The sequence below is a fragment of the Ranitomeya variabilis genome, chromosome 1 (genome assembly GCF_051348905.1).
Source record: "Ranitomeya variabilis isolate aRanVar5 chromosome 1, aRanVar5.hap1, whole genome shotgun sequence".
In the NCBI taxonomy this organism is placed as follows: Eukaryota; Metazoa; Chordata; class Amphibia; order Anura; family Dendrobatidae; genus Ranitomeya; species Ranitomeya variabilis.
This window is the reverse complement of record NC_135232.1, coordinates 38,533,835-38,554,078: the sequence shown is the minus strand read 5'-3', so window position 1 is coordinate 38,554,078 and position 20,244 is coordinate 38,533,835. Positions and strand designations below refer to the sequence as shown.

Genomic DNA, 20,244 nt, shown 5'->3' with positions numbered 1-20,244 from the left:
TTATTAATCCAATAGTACGAAATGGTTAATAAAACACACACACACATGATTAAAAAGTATTTTAATGAAAAACACACAGGTTGTTTTAGTATTTTATTGCTCTCTCAATCCATCAGAAGACCATCGCTTGGCAAAATAATAAACCCACAATATACATACCCTCAGATGAACCGTCACGTCCCACGAGGTAATCCATCTGAAGGGGTTAATTATTTTACAGCCATGAGTTGTGCTAATGCACTCGCTCGTGGTTGTAATCCCCGGGGAATGAAGGAAATCTGAGTGATCTGTACTTACATTGAGTTGCGGTGAGGCGCCCTCTGGTGGATGAACTCATGAACTGCAGCCTTGGAAAAGTTCCCACGCTCGAGTTCATATGAGTTCATCCACCAGAGGGCGCATCACCGCAACTCAATGTAAGTACAGATCACTCAGATTTCCTTCATTCCCCGGGGATTACAGACACGAGCGAGTGCATTAGCGCAGCTCATGGCTGTAAAATAATTAACCCCTTCAGATGGATTACCTCGTGGGACGTGACGGTTCATCTGAGGGTATGTATCTTGTGCGTTTATTATTTTGCCAAGCGATGGTCTTCTGATGGATTGAGAGAGTAATAAAATATTAAAACAACCTGTGTGTTTATTTCATTAAAATACTTTTTAATCATGTGTGTGTGTGTTTTATTAACCATTTCGTACTATTGGATTAATAATGGATAGGTGTCATAATTGACGCCTCTCCATTATTAATCTGGCTTAATGTCACCTTACAATAGCAAGGTGACATTAACCCTTCATTACCCCATATCCCACTGCTACAGGGAGTGGGAAGAGAGTGGCCAAGTGCCAGAATAGGCGCATCTTCCAGATGTGCCTTTTCTGGCGTGGCTGGGGGCAGATGTTTTTAGCCACGGGGGGGCCAATAACCATGGACCCTCTCCTGGCTATTAATATCTGCTGTCAGTCACTGGCTTTACCACTCTGGCGGAGAAAATTGCGCGGGAGCCCACGCCAATTTTTTCCGCCATTCAACCCTTTATTTTAGCAGCTACAGCGCTGAAATTTTGCACATACACACTACTAACATTAGTAGTGTGGAATATGCAAAAAAAAAGGGGATATGAGATGGTTTACTATATGTAAACCATGTCTCATATCCTGTCAGGTTTGTGCAGGAGAAATGAAAAGCCGGCAATTGAATTACCGACTTTTCACTAACACCGCTGCGTATTTCTCGCAAGTCACACTGCTGGTCCGTGTGGAATCTGTATTTTTCTCGCCCCCATAGACTTTCATTGGCGATTTTTTTGCGCAATACGCTGACAAACGCAGCATGCTGCGATTTTGTGCGGCCGTAGAAAGCCGTATAATACTGAACCGTAATATACGGCTGATAGGAGCAGCCCCATTGAGAATAATTGTGCCGTTTATTTGGCGTTTTACGGACGTATTTTCTGTGCTCTTACGTCCGTAAAACTCGCTAGTGTGACACCGGCCTCATGCTGCTGTTTTCTAGTGCTTCTCACCACAGTGATGTATTCACAGCTACGTTTCTCAGTGCTGCTGTATTTTGTCCTCCATACTGCTACATTCTAGTCCATATCTTATCACAGAGCTAGCTTCATAGCTACACTGCTCAGTACTGCTGTATAATGTCCTCCATGCTGCTGCTTTCTAGTGCTTCTTACCACAGAGATATATTCATAGCTACACTGCTCCGTACTGCTGCATATTGTTCTTCATGCGGCTGCGTTCTAGTGCTTATCTTATTAGAGAGCTAGATTCATATCTGCACTGCTGCTGTGTATTGTCCTCCATGCTGCTGCTTTTTTTCTAGAGCTTATCGTATCACACAGCTAGATTCATGGCTACACTGCTCAGTAATGCTGTATAATGTCCTTTAGGCTGCTGCTTTATAGTGCTTCTCACCACAGATGTATTCACAGCTACGCTACTCAGTGCTGCTGTATTTTGTCCTCCATACTGGTACATTCTAGTCATTATCTTATCACTAGATGGTGGCCCGATTCTAACTCATCGTGTATTCTAGAATATGTATGTCCACGTAGTATATTGGCCAGCGACGTAGTATATTGCCCAGCCACGTAGTATATTGCTTAGCGCCGTAGAATATTGCCCAATTACGCAGTATATTGCCCAGTGACGTAGTATATTGCCCAATTACGCAGTATATTGCCCAGTGACGTAGTATATAGCACAGAGCCACGTAGTATATTGCCCAGCCACGTTTGTCACAGGTTAAAAAATAAAAATATACTCACCTTTCCGAGGGCCCCTTGTAGTCCACGGCAGCTTCCGGTCCCAGGGTTGGTCTGAGCGCAGGACCTGTGATGACGTCGCGGTCACATGACCGTGACGTCATGGCAGGTCCTTCTGCCGTACCATCTTTGCCACCGCAACCTGCAACGGAAGATGGCGGCCGGCGCGAGCGGCTTAGCGGACTACAGAGGGTGAGAATAGCAGGTTTTTTTTTTATTTATTATTTTTAACATTACATTTTGTACTATTGATGCTGCATAGGCTGCGTCAATAGTACAAAGTTGGGGACACACAGGGTTAATAGCGACGGTAACGGAGTGCGTTACCCGCGGCATAATGCAGTCCGTTACCGCTGGCATTAACCCTGTGTGAGCGGTGACCGGAGGGGTGTATGCGGGCGCCGGGCAGTGAGTGCGGGGAGTAAGGAGCGGCCATTTTTTTCCGGACTGTGCGCGTCACTGATTGGTTGCGGCAGCCATGACAGGCAGCTGCCGAGACCAATCAGCGAACGAATAACCGCAACAGACAGAAGGACAGACGGAAGTGACTCTTAGACAATTATATAGTAGATAGAGCTAGCTTCATAGCTACACTGCTCAGTACTGCTGTATAATGTTCTCCATGCTGCTGCTTCTGAACATGCGCTACATAGAGACAGGAGAGCAGGAATCCCTCATATCTGTGTGTGCTGTGTATCAGAGACATCATAGCATTTATTCACCCACTAGCTCAGAGACAACTGAGAATTAGAGAATAAAATACAGAAGGAAAAACTGGTGAAAAAAAGGAGGACACGAGTCAAACGGTGGTCAGAGATAGAATTTATCAATATGTACACATATGTCAACGTATTCTGAAAAACCACCAAAAAGTCACATTTTAAGCTTTATTTAAGAAAATATTAACACGTTTATTTGTTTTAATTTAAACAATTAAATATTGTAACTAATATTAATTAAAATATTTAATAATTTAAAATACTAATTAAATATAAGAACTATTTTAAAATTGAAATACCTCATCGATCTCCCCTACAATTGTGTAGGATTTCAGCGTTTTGTCCCACTTTGATCGGTATTTGGCAAGATACATAAAAGGAATAAGTTTTTCCGGGCTTTCTTCGATTATTGTTTCTCCGCGATATCTGTGTTTTACAGGAAAAAAAAAATTAAAAATTCATATAGAGTCACTCCGGCCAATGTCTACTTAAAGGGACAAAGCACAGACACATCTATGTTTCTACACCACCTGGTGACAGCAAGCGGTATTGCACGGGGGCTTGTCACATTTTTGGAAACATTTTCCTTTTTTCTGCTTTTCAGAACTTCAGAAACGATGTAACATTGAAAAAATGTGGGTTTTTTTCTGAAAGTCATTCCTTCTTTACAATACAACTATGTGGAAATGTGATTAGTAGATCGTGATTCCAGTTCTCCTGTAGTTTTGTATTTTGCTACTTACATATTTCCCGAATAGTCATTGGATGGTTTCCACGAGACGGTAATGTTTTTCTGAAAGAGACATAATATTTATATGTTGTTGTGAAAGAAAAGAAAAGGACAAAAGAATGAAAAAAGGAAGAAAGTGGAAGGACAAATAAAAAAGGGAAAGGATGGAAGATAAAGAAGAGAACGGCAAGAAAGAGAAAAAGGAAAATGACACAAGGATAAAGAAATCAAGTGATGGATGGGAAAGTAAAGAGAAGGAAAAGGACAAAAAAGGTAAAGAAAGCAACAAAAAGAACTGATGGGAAAGGGAAGAAAGTTTAAAATGTAAGGAAAGCTAAAAAATAGATAGAGGAACGGGATAGTTAGAGAAATGACAAAACAATTTGGAAGGCAAGAGAAATGACTGAAAAACAGGAAAGGTAGAAGGAAGGAAAAGTAAAAAAGGATAGAAAAGGGATTAATGAAAAGAAGATGAAAAGTATAGAAAATGTATAAAGAAAAGGAAATGGCAGGAGGATTGGATAAGGGAAAGATGGCGAAGGAAAGGACTAAAGGATGGGAAAGAAGGGAGGGGAGAAATAACAGAAGGAACAAGGAAGAAAGGGAGTGGTAGAAAGTTGAGAAAGAAATAGAGGAAGTTAAAAGTAAGGGAGGAAAGGAAATGGTAATGTTATGGAAAAGGAAAGGACAAAAAGGAAAAGAAATGAGAGAAGGATTGGTAAGGAAGGGAGGGGAATATCGAAAGAAGGAGGAAATGACAGAATGGAAAGGATGGGAGAGAAATGGAAGGATGGGAAAGAAAAGACAAAAGGATGGAAAGGAGAAAAGGATGGAAGGGAAAGGGAGGTTTAAGGATCGGAAAGGAGAAAAGGATGGAAAGGAAAAAGGGAGAGGAAGGATGGAAATGAAAGGAGAAAAGAATGGAAGGGAAAGGAGAAAAGAAGGAAAAGAAAGGGAGAGAATGATGGAAGGATGGGAAAGGGAGGAGAATGAGAGGAAACCATGAAACAAAGGATGAGATTGGAAAATGAGGAAAGGTTTTAAAAAGGGGAAATGTGGAAATGACAAACGGATGAACATAAAGTAACGGAAGGGGAAAGGGAAGAGGAGAGGAAAATCAAAATGTCAGGGAAGATAAAGAATGGAAAGCAAAGACAAATGACGTTTCCGTGCCCACGTCCTGAAAATTCTGGTTACTTACCGCAGATTTGGTCACTTTCCATCCGGACGTGTCCTGACTGTACGCTCGGATCTTCTGGGAGACGTCATCAGCAATCTTCTTATAATCCATCTTTCTGGAAACCAGTGACATAATCACATCGCTGTAGACCCCGGACATAAGATACAGTTAGGTCCATATATATTTGGACAGAGACAACATTTTTCTAATTTTGGTTATAGACATTACCACAATGAATTTTAAACAAAACAATTCAGATGCAGTTGAAGTTCAGACTTTCAGCTTTCATTTGAGTGTATCCACATTGAAATTGGATGAAGGGTTTAGGAGTTTCAGCTCCTTAACATGTGCCACCCTGTTTTTAAAGGGACCAAAAGTAATTGGACAATTGACTCCAAGGCTATTTCATGGACAGGTGTGGGCAATCCCTTCGTTATGTCATTCTCAATTAAGCAGATAAAGGGCCTGGAGTTGATTTGAGGTGTGGTGCTTGCATTTGGAAGGTTTTGCTGTGAAGTAAACATGCGGTCAAAGGAGCTCTCCATGCAGGTGAAACAAGCCATCCTTAAGCTGCGAAAACAGAAAAAAACCATCCGAGAAATTGCTACAATATTAGGAATGGCAAAATCTACAGTTTGGTACATCCTGATAAAGAAAGAAAGCATCGGTGAACTCATCAATGTAAAAAGACCTGGGCGCCCACAACAGTGGTGGATGATCGCAGAATATTCTCCATGGTGAAGAGAAACCCCTTCACAACAGCCAACCAAGTGAAGAACACTCTCCCGGAGGTCGGCGTATCAATATCCAAATCTACCATAAAGAGAAGACTGCATGAAAGTAAATACAGAGGGTTCACTGCACGGTGCAAGCCACTCATAAGCATCAAAAATAAAAAGGCTAAAAAACATCTAAAAAAGCCAGCACAGTTCTGGAAGAACATTCTTTGGACAGATGAAACCAAGATCAACCTCTACCAGAATGCTGGGAAGAGAAAAGTATGGCGAAGGCGTGGTACAGCTCATGATTCAAAGCATACCACATCATCTGTAAAACCCGGCGGAGGCAGTGTGATGGCTTGGGCATGCATGGCTGCCAGTGGCACTGGGTCACTAGTGTTTACTGATGATGTGACACAGGACAGAAGCAGCCGAATGAATTCTGAGGTCTTCAGAGCCGCCATACTGTGTGCTCAGATCCAGCCAAATGCAGCCAAACTGATTGGTCGTCGTTTCATACTACAGATGGACAATGACCCAAAACATAAAGCCAAAGTTGGATCGCCCCCATGGGGCCGTGAGGTACTCGGTACCTGGTCCTGCTGTTCACAGGGGGATGTCACGGTGGCTGACCCGGTCCGTGGCCCTGGGACGTCCGTGTAAAAGGGAAAGGTCTTTAAAGGGGAAATGTTTGTGACACCACCTGTGGTATTCGGTCAGGGTGACCGACGCTGCTTTCAGGGGTCCACTGGGGTGATGTTATGGCAGCTAGATGGTATAACTTCCCACAGGTGAATTATGTCCCCAGGACTTCCCGATGTGTAGATGGTGGTATGGTGAGAGGCTCAGAGAAGAACGAGGACACAGGGTTGCAGTCTCTTTACCTTTACTGAAGGCTTCAGTATCCACAGTCCAGGGCACTAGATCACAGGGCAGGCAGAGTCCGGCCGGTTTGGAGGCAAGTCCAGAGTTCCCTTGTCCAGGAGGAAATCAGTAGCCTTCCCTTGCGCTGCAGTGTTGTAGTTCCTTACTGCCTAAGGCTTCACATAAGGTCCTCGCAGATGTAATGTCTCTCTCTCTGTCCCCCATATAGGATAGGACAAACCCGTATGACTGGTGGCTTGAGGCTGTTTATAGGGACTCTAGCACGCCCTGGCCTCCAAAGGTTGCCACCGTGCCTTCTGGCTGTAGGGCGGACAGGTAACTAGCAATTAGCTGCCCTGCCGGTCTCTGGAGCAAAGCATAAAGGTTGTTATTCCCTCGGTGTTCCAGCTACCGGGCTTCTGCGCCTCAGAAGGAGGCAGCCTGTGTAGGGCTGGTCCCCTTCTGGTATCCTCTCCTTTGCTCTGACTTCATTTACGCTCTCTGCAATCTGTTCGGCTTTCTATCCGTGTTTCCTAGGAGCTGCAGCACTTTTGGCTACACGGCTCCTCTGCTTCCTTTCCCTCTGTCTCCCTGACAGGAACTGAACCCTTTCCCTCCTGATCAGGATGTTCTTAAAGGGGAGTTCACCTTAAACAGGCTTAGAGATCCCCCTTCTGGTCTGGATTGTGAACATGTTGCATGAATTGTGTTACCTAGATGCAGTTATCCTTCATTGCCTCCAAATGTAACATCACTCTCTCCGTGGGGAAAGCAACATTACTGTGACGACCAGGACCCTGGGGCGCGACAAAAGCAACCCAGGAGTTTATTAAAGCAAAGAAGTGAAATATTCTTGAATGGCCAAGTCAGTCACCTGATCTCAACCCAATTGAGCAGCATTTCACTTGTTAAAGACTAAACTTCAGACAGAAAGGCCACAAACAGCAACTGAAAACCACCGCAGTGAAGGCCTGGAGAGCATCAAAAAGGAGGGAACACAGCGTCTGGTGATGTCCATGAGTTCAAGACTTCAGGCAGTCCTTGCCAACAAAGGGTTACTAAAAATGAACATTTTATTTAAAATTATTGAATCTGTCCAATTACTTTTGGTCCCTTTAAAAACAAGGTGGGACAGGTTAAGGAGCTGAAACTCCTAAACCCTTCATCCAATTTTAATGTGGATGCCCTCAAATGAAAGCTGAAAGTCTGAACTTCAACTTCATCTGAATTGTTTGTTTAAAATTCATTGTGGTAATGTCTATAACCAAAATTAGAAAAATGTTGTCTCTGTCCAAATATATATGGACCTAACTGTAACTCTGCCCACTGCGATATCACAACTGAAGAGTGGGATGGAACGATCCAATATTATATTGGAGCCGCCACTTACCCCGGCCTGAGACTTCTTGGTCCTCTCCTCTGCGGCGCCCCCTGCAGGCAGAATCTTATCACTGCACTGTGCACTGCTGAAAATAGAGAAACCAATGTATGGAGCTTAAGGTTTTCATGCTTCGTAGCACATGGAATACAAGGAGGAACCAGTGCTGGGCCCCGCTCTCTAAAGGCTCCATGTGAGCTGTGTTGTGATATTACTATGGTGGTTCTACTATTCCCAGCCACAGCAATGAGAAAAAGCTACAAGTTGGCACCACTGTGTATATGCTCCGGGTGCACAGTATCATTTGTGACCCTCTCCGGTCGGTGCGTGCCTTTGGCCTTCACTGAAGGACACACACTTTACATTCAGAGATAGTAAACCTATAAATACCAGGTATATCAGCAGCTGCATCTGTCCTCAATGTATCTCGTAAAAGTCCAATGTTCATCCAATAGAGCAGAGATCGAAATGTATTCACAGCCATAACATTAAAACAAACTCTGAGCCATGGAGAGCCGGGACTTCAGAGGTGTCCGGTGGAATCCGGCCTCCATGGATCAGACTTTGGAGAAAGTCAGCACTTTGATCTCTTATGTTCTTCCATTCCTGAACAGTTTGTGCCGTGCAGCCAGGGGCATGATCCTGCTGACAGTGGCACTGCCATTACATCATCTGCACATTGTCGGGTAGGTGGTACATGGCACATGATGCCAGACCCTGAGGTTTCCCAGCAGAACATTGCCCCCATCGCACTGTCTCCACCAGCTCGTCTTCTGCCTATAATGCACCCTTCTGCCATCTCTTCCCCAGACAAGTAATGGCAGCATATGCACCTGACACTTCTCATAATATACAACATGATTCCTAAAACCAGGCCGGCTTCTTCCATCGCTCCATAGATCAGTTCTGATGCGGACTGAGGTTAGCATGAGCACCATGACTGGTCTGTAGCAGCCCCACAGACAGCAAGAATGAAAAAACACCCCACCAGACCTGCTGTATACTGGGAACACCCCACAAGACCTGGTGTATACCGGGAACACCCCCACAAGATCTGTTGTATACCGGAAACACCCCACAAGACCTGCTGCATACCGGGAACACCCCACAAGACCTGCCGCATACCGGGAACACCCCACAAGACCTACTGTATACCGGGAACACAACACAAGACCTGCCGTATACCGGGAACACCCACAAGACCTACTGTATACCGGGAACACAACACAAGACCTGCCATATACCCGGAAAAACCCACAAGAGCTACTGTATATTGGAACACCCCACAAGATCTGCCGTATACCGGGAACACCCCACCAGACCTGCTGTATACTGGGAACACCCCACAAGACCTGTCGTATACCGGGAAAAACCCACAAGACCTGTCGTATACTGGGAACACCCCACCAGACCTGCCGTATACCGGGAACACCCCACAAGACCTGCTGTATACCGGGAACACCACACAAGACCTGCCGTATACTGGGAACACCCACAAGACCTACTGTATACCGGGAACACCCCACAAGACCTACGGTATACCGGGAACACCCCACAAGACCTGCCGTATACTGGGAACACCCACAAGATCTGCCGTATACCGGGAACACCCCACAAGACCTGGTGCATCCCGGGAACACCTCCACAAGATCTGTCGTATACCGGGAACACCACACAAGACCTGCCGTATACTGGGAACACCCACAAGACCTACTGTATACCGGGAACACCCCAAAAGACCTGCCATATACCGGGAAAAACCCACAAGACCTACTGTATACCGGGAACACCACACAAGAGCTGCCGTATACCGGGAACACCCCACAAGACCTGCTGTATACCGGGAACACCACACAAGAGCTGCCGTATACCGGGAACACCCCACAAGAGCTGCCGTATACCGGGAACACCACACAAGACCTGCCGTATACCGGGAACACCCCACAAGACCTACCGTATACCGGGAACACCCCACAAGAGCTACTGTATACTGGAACACCCCACAAGATCTGCCGTATACTGGGAACACCCCACAAGACCTGGTGCATCCCGGGAACACCTCCACAAGATCTGTCGTATACCGGGAACACCCCACAAGACCTGCCGTATACCGGGAACACCACACAAGACCTGCCGTATACTGGGAACACCCACAAGACCTACTGTATACCGGGAACACCCCACAAGACCTGCCATATACCGGGAAAAACCCACGAGAGCTACTGTATACTGGAACACCCCACAAGATCTGCCGTATACCGGGAACACCCCACAAGACCTGTCGTATACCGGGAAAAACCCACAAGACCTACTGTATACCGGGAACACCCCACAAGACCTGTCATATACCGGGAAAAACCCACAAGACCTGTCATATACTGGGAACACCCCACCAGACCTGCCTTATACCGGGAACATCCCACAAGACCTACTAAGACCTACTGTATACCGGGAACACCCCACAAGACCTGTCATATACCGGGAAAAACCCACAAGACCTGTCATATACTGGGAACACCCCACCAGACCTGCCGTATACCGGGAACACCCCACAAGACCTGCCGTATACCGGGAACACCACACAAGACCTGCCGTATACTGGGAACACCCACAAGACCTACTGTATACCGGGAACACCCCACAAGACCTGCCATATACCGGGAAAAACCCACAAGAGCTACTGTATACTGGAACACCCCACAAGATCTGCTGTATACCGGGAAAACCCCACAAGACCTGTCGTATACCGGGAAAAACCCACAAGACCTACTGTATACCGGGAACACCCCACAAGACCTGCCATATACCGGGAAAAACCCACAAGAGCTACTGTATATTGGAACACCCCACAAGATCTGCCGTATACCGGGAACACCCCATAAGACCTACTGTATACCGGGAACACCCCACAAGACCTGTCATATACCGGGAAAAACCCACAAGACCTGTCATATACTGGGAACACCCCACCAGACCTGCCGTATACCGGGAACATCCCACAAGACCTACTAAGACCTACTGTATACCGGGAACACCCCACAAGACCTATCATATACCGGGAAAAACCCACAAGACCTGTCATATACTGGGAACACCCCACCAGACCTGCCGTATACTGGGAACACCCCACAAGACCTGCCATATACCGGGAACACCACACAAGACCTGCCGTATACATGGAACACCCACAAGACCTACTGTATACCGGGAACACCCCACAAGACCTACGGTATACCGGGAACACCCACAAGACCTACTGTATACCGGGAACACCCCACAATACCTACGGTATACCGGGAACACCCCACAAGACCTGCCGTATACTGGGAACACCCACAAGACCTACTGTATACCGGGAACACCCCACAAGACCTGCCATATACCGGGAAAAACCCACAAGAGCTACTGTATACTGGAACACCCCACAAGATCTGCCGTCTACCGGGAACACCCCACAAGACCTGGTGCATCCCGGGAACACCTCCACAAGATCTGTCGTATACCGGGAACACCCCACAAGACCTGCCGTATACCGGGAACACCCACAAGACCTACTGTATACCGGGAACACCCCACAAGACCTACGGTATACCGGGAACACCCCACAAGACCTGCCGTATACTGGGAACACCCACAAGACCTACTGTATACCGGGAACACCCCACAAGACCTGCCATATACCGGGAAAAACCCACAAGAGCTACTGTATACTGGAACACCCCACAAGATCTGCCGTCTACCGGGAACACCCCACAAGACCTGGTGCATCCCGGGAACACCTCCACAAGATCTGTCGTATACCGGGAACACCCCACAAGACCTGCCGTATACCGGGAACACCACACAAGACCTGCCGTATACTGGGAACACCCACAAGACCTACTGTATACCGGGAACACCCCACAAGACCTATCATATACCGGGAAAAACCCACAAGACCTGTCATATACTGGGAACACCCCACCAGACCTGCCGTATACCGGGAACACCCCACAAGACCTGCCGTATACCGGGAACACCCCACAAGACCTGCCATATACCAGGAACACCACACAAGACCTGCCGTATACTGGGAACACCCACAAGACCTACTGTATACCGGGAACACCCCACAATACCTACGGTATACCGGGAACACCCCACAAGACCTGCCGTATACTGGGAACACCCACAAGACCTACTGTATACCGGGAACACCCCACAAGACCTGCCATATACCGGGAAAAACCCACAAGAGCTACTGTATACTGGAACACCCCACAAGATCTGCCGTCTACCGGGAACACCCCACAAGACCTGGTGCATCCCGGGAACACCTCCACAAGATCTGTCGTATACCGGGAACACCCCACAAGACCTGCCGTATACCGGGAACACCCACAAGACCTACTGTATACCGGGAACACCCCACAAGACCTACGGTATACCGGGAACACCCCACAAGACCTGCCGTATACTGGGAACACCCACAAGACCTACTGTATACCGGGAACACCCCACAAGACCTGCCATATACCGGGAAAAACCCACAAGAGCTACTGTATACTGGAACACCCCACAAGATCTGCCGTCTACCGGGAACACCCCACAAGACCTGGTGCATCCCGGGAACACCTCCACAAGATCTGTCGTATACCGGGAACACCCCACAAGACCTGCCGTATACCGGGAACACCACACAAGACCTGCCGTATACTGGGAACACCACACAAGACCTGCCGTATACTGGGAACACCCACAAGACCTACTGTATACCGGGAACACCCCACAAGACCTATCATATACCGGGAAAAACCCACAAGACCTGTCATATACTGGGAACACCCCACCAGACCTGCCGTATACCGGGAACACCCCACAAGACCTGCCGTATACCGGGAACACCCCACAAGACCTGCCATATACCAGGAACACCACACAAGACCTGCCGTATACTGGGAACACCCACAAGACCTACTGTATACCGGGAACACCCCACAATACCTACGGTATACCGGGAACACCCCACAAGACCTGCCGTATACTGGGAACACCCACAAGACCTACTGTATACCGGGAACACCCCACAAGACCTGCCATATACCGGGAAAAACCCACAAGAGCTACTGTATACTGGAACACCCCACAAGATCTGCCGTCTACCGGGAACACCCCACAAGACCTGGTGCATCCCGGGAACACCTCCACAAGATCTGTCGTATACCGGGAACACCCCACAAGACCTGCCGTATACCGGGAACACCCACAAGACCTACTGTATACCGGGAACACCCCACAAGACCTGCCATATACCGGGAAAAACCCATAAGAGCTACTGTATACTGGAACACCCCACAAGATCTGCCGTATACCGGGAACACCCCACAAGATCTGTCGTATACCGGGAAAAACCCACAAGACCTACTGTATACCGGGAACACCACACAAGAGCTGCCGTAAACCGGGAACACCCCACAAGATCTGCCGTATACCGGGAACACCCCACAAGACCTGTCGTATACCGGGAAAAACCCACAAGACCTACTGTATACCGGGAACACCCCACAAGACCTGTCATATACCGGGAACATCCCACAAGACCTACTAAGACCTACTGTATACCGGGAACACCCCACAAGACCTGTCATATACCGGGAAAAACCCACAAGACCTGTCATATACTGGGAACACCCCACCAGACCTGCCGTATACCGGGAACACCCCACAAGACCTGCCGTATACCGGGAACACCACACAAGACCTGCCGTATACTGGGAACACCCACAAGACCTACTGTATACCGGGAACACCCCACAAGACCTACGGTATACCGGGAACACCACACAAGACCTGCCGTATACTGGGAACACCCACAAGACCTACTGTATACCGGGAACACCCCACAAGACCTGCCATATACCGGGAAAAACCCACAAGAGCTACTGTATATTGGAACACCCCTCAAGATCTGCCGTATACCGGGAACACCCCACAAGACCTGGTGCATCCCGGGAACACCTCCACAAGATCTGTCGTATACCGGGAACACCCCACAAGACCTGCCGTATACTGGGAACACCCCACCAGACCTGCCGTATACCGGGAACACCGCACAAGACTTGCCGTATACCAGAAATACCCCACAGGACCTACCAAATACAGAGGCTCTGATCCATATCACCTTGAATAACTGGCTGATCTCTCCGACCTGCGACAGGAACCATCACCAGATAATCAGTGTTATCCTTAAAGCTAGAAAACCCTTTTAATCAGAGAAACCTGGTAATCGCTTCTCTCTGCTCAGCGCTTTGGATCAGGCAGATCTGCAGATAAGTGCAGGATAAGGAATCTCTCTGGATTATTAGATGACAGCTTAAATAAAATACTTCTGCACTTCCCATACATTCTTTTTCTGTAGGACCAAGCCGGCAATTACTGTCACTGACTGCGGTAGGATCATCTGAATCTTGGACTTCTCTAAGAATGAGTGAGGAGTCCAGTGATTCCAGGATCTGTGATGTTACCAGTCCACAATGGACACGGTGATCGCTGCCGGCTGACACACAAGAGCCACAATCTTGGCAGCCTGGAATTCCCTGGCACCCGGACAAGTCTTACCCCAGTGTCAGGAAGCTGCAGGAGAAGCTGCGGCATCAGAGAGTCGCCTCCTTCTCCTCTGTACTTTGATCTTGCCCTTATCCACCGATGACATAATAACCCTGCAAGAGACGTGTCCAATGCAATGCTGAAAGAAGCCGTACCCCCTCCCACCTTGTGTCATGTGACTCATACCTATGAAGCTGGAGACGGCCATGTTGCTTAAGGGCATAAATATTACATAGGTTGAAAAAAAAAAAGAAATAGGTCCATCGAGTCGAACCTTTCTCCACCTGTTCTACATTCTCTATCTCTAGATTATTTATAACAAGCATCCGGCCCTTTTATAAAAGCTGATATAGTATCTGCCATTACTTCCTCTTGTGGTCAAGTATTCCGCAGTCTAGCTGCTCTAACTGTAAAGAACCTTTTCCTATTCCGACTGCTCTAACTGTAAAGAACCTTTTCCTATTCTTACTGCTCTAACTGTAAAGAACCTTTTCCTATTCTGACTGCTCTAACTGTAAAGAACCTTTTCTATTCTGACTGCTCTAACTGTAAAGAACCTTTTCCTATTCCTACTGCTCTAACTGTAAAGAACCCTTTCCTATTCTGACTGCTCTAACTGTAAAGAACCTTTTCCTATTCCTACTGCTCTAACTGTAAAGAACCCTTTCCTATTCTGACTGCTCTAACTGTAAAGAACCTTTTCCAATTCTGACTGCTCTAACTAAAGAACCCTTTCCTATTCTGACTGCTCTAACTGTAAAGAACCTTTCATATTCTTACTGCTCTAACTGTAAAGAACCCTTTCCTATTCCTACTGCTCTAACTGTAAAGAACAATTTCCTATTACTACTGCTCTAACTGTAAAAAAAACTTTCCTATTCTTACTGCTCTAACTGTAAAGAACCCTTTCCTATTCTTACTGCTCTAACTGTAAAGAACAATTTCCTATTCCTACTGCTCTAACTGAAAAGAACCCTTTCCTATTCTGACTGCTCTAACTGTAAAGAACCCTTTCCTATTCCTACTGCTCTAACTGTAAAGAACCCTTTCCTATTCCTACTGCTCTAACAGTAAAGAACACTTTCCTATTCTGACTGCTCTAACTGTAGGAACCCTTTCCTATTCTGACTGCTCTAACTGTAAAGAACCCTTTCCTATTCCTACTGCTCTAACAGTAAAGAACCCTTTCCTATTCCTACTGCTCTAACAGTAAAGAACCCTTTCCTATTCTGACTGCTCTAACTGTAAAGAACCCTTTCCTATTTCGCTGCCAGAATCGCCTTTCCTCCGCATGTAATGGGTGCCCGCTGGTCCTGTCCTTTGTAAGGTCCTTGGAAGGAATCAGTCACGTGCCGATCCTCTGTATTAAACCCACATGTATTGATACATATAATTAAAATCTCATTTTTCTAAGCAAAACAAAGTCCTACTGGATCCCATACTCAAGCTGTGACTTCACAAGTCATTTATTACATTGGAATCATGATTTTCTCTCTCTTTTTATACACCCTAAAATCTTGTTTGCTTTTGCAGCTGCTGCTTGACATTGAGCACTGCTGCTCAGCTTACTTGTAACCAGAACACCCAAGTCTTTCTCCTGTTCTGTAGTCTCTGTACTCATCTTATTATGGTTATTATGAGCTGGAAAACAATGATTGTATTTGTAAAGGGACAGAAATACTGTATATTAGACTACAAAAAGGGTGACTAACAGATATGATAGAGCCATATAACAAGATAAAATACAAAAAAGTGAATAATTATATGGCCAGAGATTCCCTAGATATGGGTGTTCCTGAGCAAAACTGCAAGCTGTCATACACAGATTAGCTGGACTGGTCTGCACGTGAGACCTAGTCCTGCACTGATAATCTCCTGCTGATAAAACACTGATTGTATTGAAACTACATCACATAGCTTAATAAGTGCCACATTCATGGAATCGGGCTCTGGTGCCCCATATTATCACGCTCTCAGATTAAGCAGTAAAACCCAGTGACATATTCTTATTTTGTAAATCAGTACAGCCCATGAAAATAAAAACTTTTTAATATATCTTATCAGAGAAATCTGCTTATATCTCCTCCTGGACTGATCTTTGTCAACATTCTCAATTTACAGGTAAAATATGTCTTCAATGAATACAAACTTTCCCATTACCGAGAAAGAGGACAGTTGGTGCTCGTAAAGTTGTATGGAACTTGCAGTAAAATGTCTGTGTCCGCCTACAGCTCCTCCATAGAACTTTATGAGCACCAACTGTCACATTCTATTTCAGTAACGGGAACGTCTGTATTCACCGAAAAACACTTTTTTTCCCTTGAATTGAGAATTTTGAGAATGAAAGCTCAGTCCAGGAGGAGAAAGAAGCTGATTTCTCAGATAAGATATATTACAAAATTTCTTATTTTCACGTGCACTATTGATTTATGAAATACTAATTAACACAACGGTTACTAACTAAAGGTTTTGGGTTTTTTTTATATCCTTTCCACCCACAACAGAACATAGCAATTCTCAGGACAAGCAGAGATCCCGGTGGTCAGAAAGTCACTAGTTATGATGAAGTTGGAAAGCAGCAGCACTCTGCGTATCTCCCATTCTTCTACATAGGCTTCAAAAAGGCAGCTGTAATCGGATACCTCAGTGAGCTTGTCTGTCTACTAGCAGTACAGAGCTGTATTGCTGTGATTTCTGAGTGAAACAAAACACTTACTGGAAAGCAGAAGTCTGTATCTTCCATTCTTCCCCAGTGAGCCTGTCTACTAGCAGTACTGAGCTGTATAGCTGTGAATTCAGTTCTGAGTGAAAGCAGTCTGTATCTCCTTCCCTTCTCCAGCGAGCTTGTCTACTTGCAGTACTGATCTGTATAGCTGTGAATTCAGCTCTGGGTGAAAGAACACACCGACTGCTGTAGCTTTCCAGTAAGTGTTTTCTTTCACTCAGAGCTGAATTAACAGCTATACAGCTCAGTACTTCTACTAGACAGACAAGCTCACTGAGGTATCAAAATTCAGCTGCCTTTTGAAGCTTATGGAAAAGAGTGGGAGATACACAGACTGCTGCTTTCCAGTGTTTTCTTTCACCCAAAGCTGTATTCACAGCTACACAGTTCAGTACTGTTACATAATGCCAAGTTACTGCATTTTCTGACCATAGAGACAGGAGAGCATGAATCCCCATGTCTGCGTTTGCTGTGATATGATAGCAGCTAGTTTCCACCAACAAGCTCAGAGAGAAATAGAGCCTGCAGAGGGGAAGACAAGTCAAACAATGGCCATTATGGTCACACACGCACGATAATCGATCCGCTCAGTCAGACATGTCAGAATCATTGAGGTACAAATTCCTGTTGTGACTTTTTCCCAGTGCTCCTCAAACCGTGTGCGAGCTGTAATATAAGATGGCCAGAGCATCATGTGCGAGATTTCAATAAAGACTGTGCTGCTCCTGTAAAGGAAGCACTGTCAATCATGGAGGAAGGCGGGGTCTAACCAGTAGGTGGGAAGGTGCTCAGCCACGGCGAGGGTCCACCCAACACTTCTTTACAATATTTGAAAAAGCATTTCTTAGAAAATGCTGGAATAGATTAAAACACGGAGGATGAGATTACATTAGTCTCGCCCTACCCACCTTGGCATTTTGTCATGTTTTCGTACCTCACAACCTGGAATTTCAGTTTTTTTTTAGGGTTTCCATCTGTTCATGTAAAGACCATGCCGACAACTGTGAACATTTTGTTTTCTTTTTATTGTGAAACAAACAACAAATTGGACAAAATAACTGAAAAATTCAGTGTGCATAACTATTCACCCCCTAAAGTCAGTACTTTGTAGAGCCTCCTTTGCAAGCAATTACGGCTACAAGTTTCTTTGGATAAGTCTCCATGAGCTTTCCACATCTTGTCACTGGGATTTTTGCCCATTCCTCAAGGTAAAACTGCTCCAGCTCCTTCAGGTTAGATGGTTTCCTCTGGTGTACAGCAATCTTCAAGCCTGACCAGAGATTCTCCACTGGAATAAGGTCTGGGCTGTGACTAGGCCACTCCAACACATTTACACGTTTCCCCTTAAACCACTGGAGTGTTGCTTTAGCAGTTTGCTTTGGGTCATTGTCTTGTTGGAAGAAGAACCTTCGTCTCAGTCACAAATCACAGAGAGATTGAAACAAGTTTTGCTCAAGATTATCCCTGTATTTCACACCATCCATCTTCCCCTCAACTCAGACCATTTTCCCTGTCCCTGCTGCCAAAAAACATCCCTACAGTATGATGCTGCCACCACGTTTCACTGTAGGCATGGTGTTCTTGGAGTGATGAGCTGTGTTTGTTTGGCAGCAGACATAGCATTTACCTTGATGGCCAAAAAGTTACATTTTGGTCTCATCTGACCACAGCACCTTCCTCCATATATTTGGGGAGTCTCCCGCATGTCTTTTGGAAAACTCAAAACAAGCCATACAATTTGTGTGTGTAAGTAAAGGCTTTTTTCTGCCCACTCTTCCATAAAGACCACCTCTATGAAGTGTGCGGCTTATTGTGATCGTATAGACAGATACTCCAGTCTCTGCTTGGGAACTCTTCAGGATTACCTTTGGTCTCTGTGCTGCCTTCTCTGATTAACACCCTCCTTGCTCGGGCTGAGAGTTTTGTTGGGCGGCCCTCTCTTGGCAGGTTATTGTGGTTCCATGTTCTTTCCATGATTTGATGATAGTGGATTTGATGGTGCTCCGGGGGATCATCAGAGATTGGGATTTTTTTTTTTTTTTTTTCAACCCTGACTTGTACCGTACTTCTCAACAACTTTGTCCCTGACTTGTCTGGAGATCTCCTTGGTCTTCATGGTGGTGTTGGGAGATCTCCTTGGTCTTCATGGTGTTGTTTGGGATTCTCCTTGATCTTCATGGCGGTGTTGGGAGATCTCCTTGGCCTTCATGGCGGTGTTGGGAGATCTCCTTGGTCTTCATGGTGGTGTTGGGAGATCTCCTTGGTCTTCATGGTGTTGTTTGGAGATCTCCTTGATCTTCATGGCGGTGTTGGGAGATCTCCTTGGTCTTCATGGTGTTGTTTGGAGATCTCCTTGATCTTCATGGCGGTGTTGGGAGATCTCCTTGGTCTTCATGGTGGTGTTGGTAGATCTCCTTCGTCTTCATGATGTTTGGAGATCTTTTTGGTCTTCATGACGGTGTTAGGAGATCTCCTTGGTCTTCATGGTGGTGTTAGGAGATATCTTTGGCCTTCATGGTGGTGTTAGGAGATCTCCTTGGTCTTCATGGCGGTGTTAGGAGATATCTTTGGCCTTCATGGTGGTGTTAGGAGATCTCCTTGGTCTTCATGGTGGTGTTGGGAGATCTCCTTGGTCTTCACGGTGTTGTTTGGAGATCTCCTTGGTCTTCATGGTGGTGTTGTGAGATCTCCTTGGTCTTCATAGCGGCGTTGAGAGATCTCCTTAGTCTTTATGGCGGTGTTTGGAGATCTCCTTGGTCTTCATGGTGTTGTTTGGTTAGCGGTGCCTCTTGTTAATGGTGTTGCAGCCTCTGTGGCCTTACAGAAAAGGTAACGTGTATATACTAACAGACATGTGACACTTAGATTGCACACAGGGGGACGTCCTGTCACCAAATATGGGACTTATGAAGGTAACTGCTTGCACTAGAAATTTTTAGGGGCTTCATCTCAAAGAGGTGAATACATATGCACATGCCAAATTATTTGTTATTTGATAATCTATATTTTTCTCACTTCACCATCTTGGACTTAGTAAAGGCAGCTTGATTTTTAATCTATGAA

At 45.9% G+C, this 20,244-nt stretch overlaps 1 protein-coding gene across 1 annotated transcript in view; it reads right to left on the bottom strand.

Annotated features, from left to right (window-relative positions):
* Positions 1–14,605, bottom strand: part of STARD6 (StAR related lipid transfer domain containing 6) — a 41,048-nt gene extending 26,443 nt beyond the window's left edge. The window contains exons 1-5 of the mRNA XM_077282337.1: positions 14,469–14,605; positions 7,884–7,959; positions 4,932–5,052; positions 3,744–3,793; positions 3,300–3,426 (exon numbers count right to left, since the gene is read on the bottom strand). Of these exons, the coding sequence (XP_077138452.1) occupies positions 3,300–3,426; positions 3,744–3,793; positions 4,932–5,042 (288 nt within the window). The 5' untranslated portion in view covers positions 5,043–5,052; positions 7,884–7,959; positions 14,469–14,605. The remainder of the gene's footprint in view (positions 1–3,299; positions 3,427–3,743; positions 3,794–4,931; positions 5,053–7,883; positions 7,960–14,468) is intronic.
* Between the last annotated feature and the right edge of the window lie 5,639 nt (positions 14,606–20,244).